This window comes from Antrostomus carolinensis, unplaced genomic scaffold, assembly GCF_000700745.2.
Source record: "Antrostomus carolinensis isolate BGI_N321 unplaced genomic scaffold, ASM70074v2 scaffold21772, whole genome shotgun sequence".
Taxonomy (NCBI): domain Eukaryota; kingdom Metazoa; phylum Chordata; class Aves; order Caprimulgiformes; family Caprimulgidae; genus Antrostomus; species Antrostomus carolinensis.
Window position 1 is genome coordinate 770 of NW_010297840.1, and position 359 is coordinate 1,128.

General features: G+C 33.1%; 1 protein-coding gene across 1 annotated transcript in view; it reads right to left on the minus strand.

Annotated features, from left to right (window-relative positions):
- LOC104520551 (ral GTPase-activating protein subunit beta) overlaps positions 1-359 on the minus strand; it is a gene marked incomplete at its 3' end in the record, with an annotated part of 33,036 nt that overhangs the window by 176 nt on the left and 32,501 nt on the right. The window contains 1 exon segment of the mRNA XM_010162264.2: positions 1-27. This exon segment is cut by the window's left edge and continues 18 nt beyond it. Within this exon segment, the coding sequence (XP_010160566.1) occupies positions 1-27 (27 nt within the window).

The window sequence follows — 359 nt, forward strand, 5'->3', positions numbered from 1 at the left end:
ATCAGAGGAGTCAACCATCACCTTCACCTGTGTCAAAAAGAAGCAGGAGAGGATGAGAATTCCTCCACAAAAATGTTTTGGAGAATAAATTGTTTTTTAAAAGCATTTTTAAATGCAGTTTTAAGAAAAAGAAATAAATCATTGAGCTTTTTTATGATTTCAGCTTAAAAGCTGTGGGTAAAAATATTTAACAGTGATGGATATTGAAATTTGAAGGGAAGAAGTGCTGCATTGAGGTGCCACCACATTGCATGGCTTGGGTTCCAAAAGCAAGATTGGTACCAAAACAGTTTGATAAGAAACCAATTGTAAACTGAACAAATTTGCATTTGAAACTTATTTTCAGTAAATACCTCTTT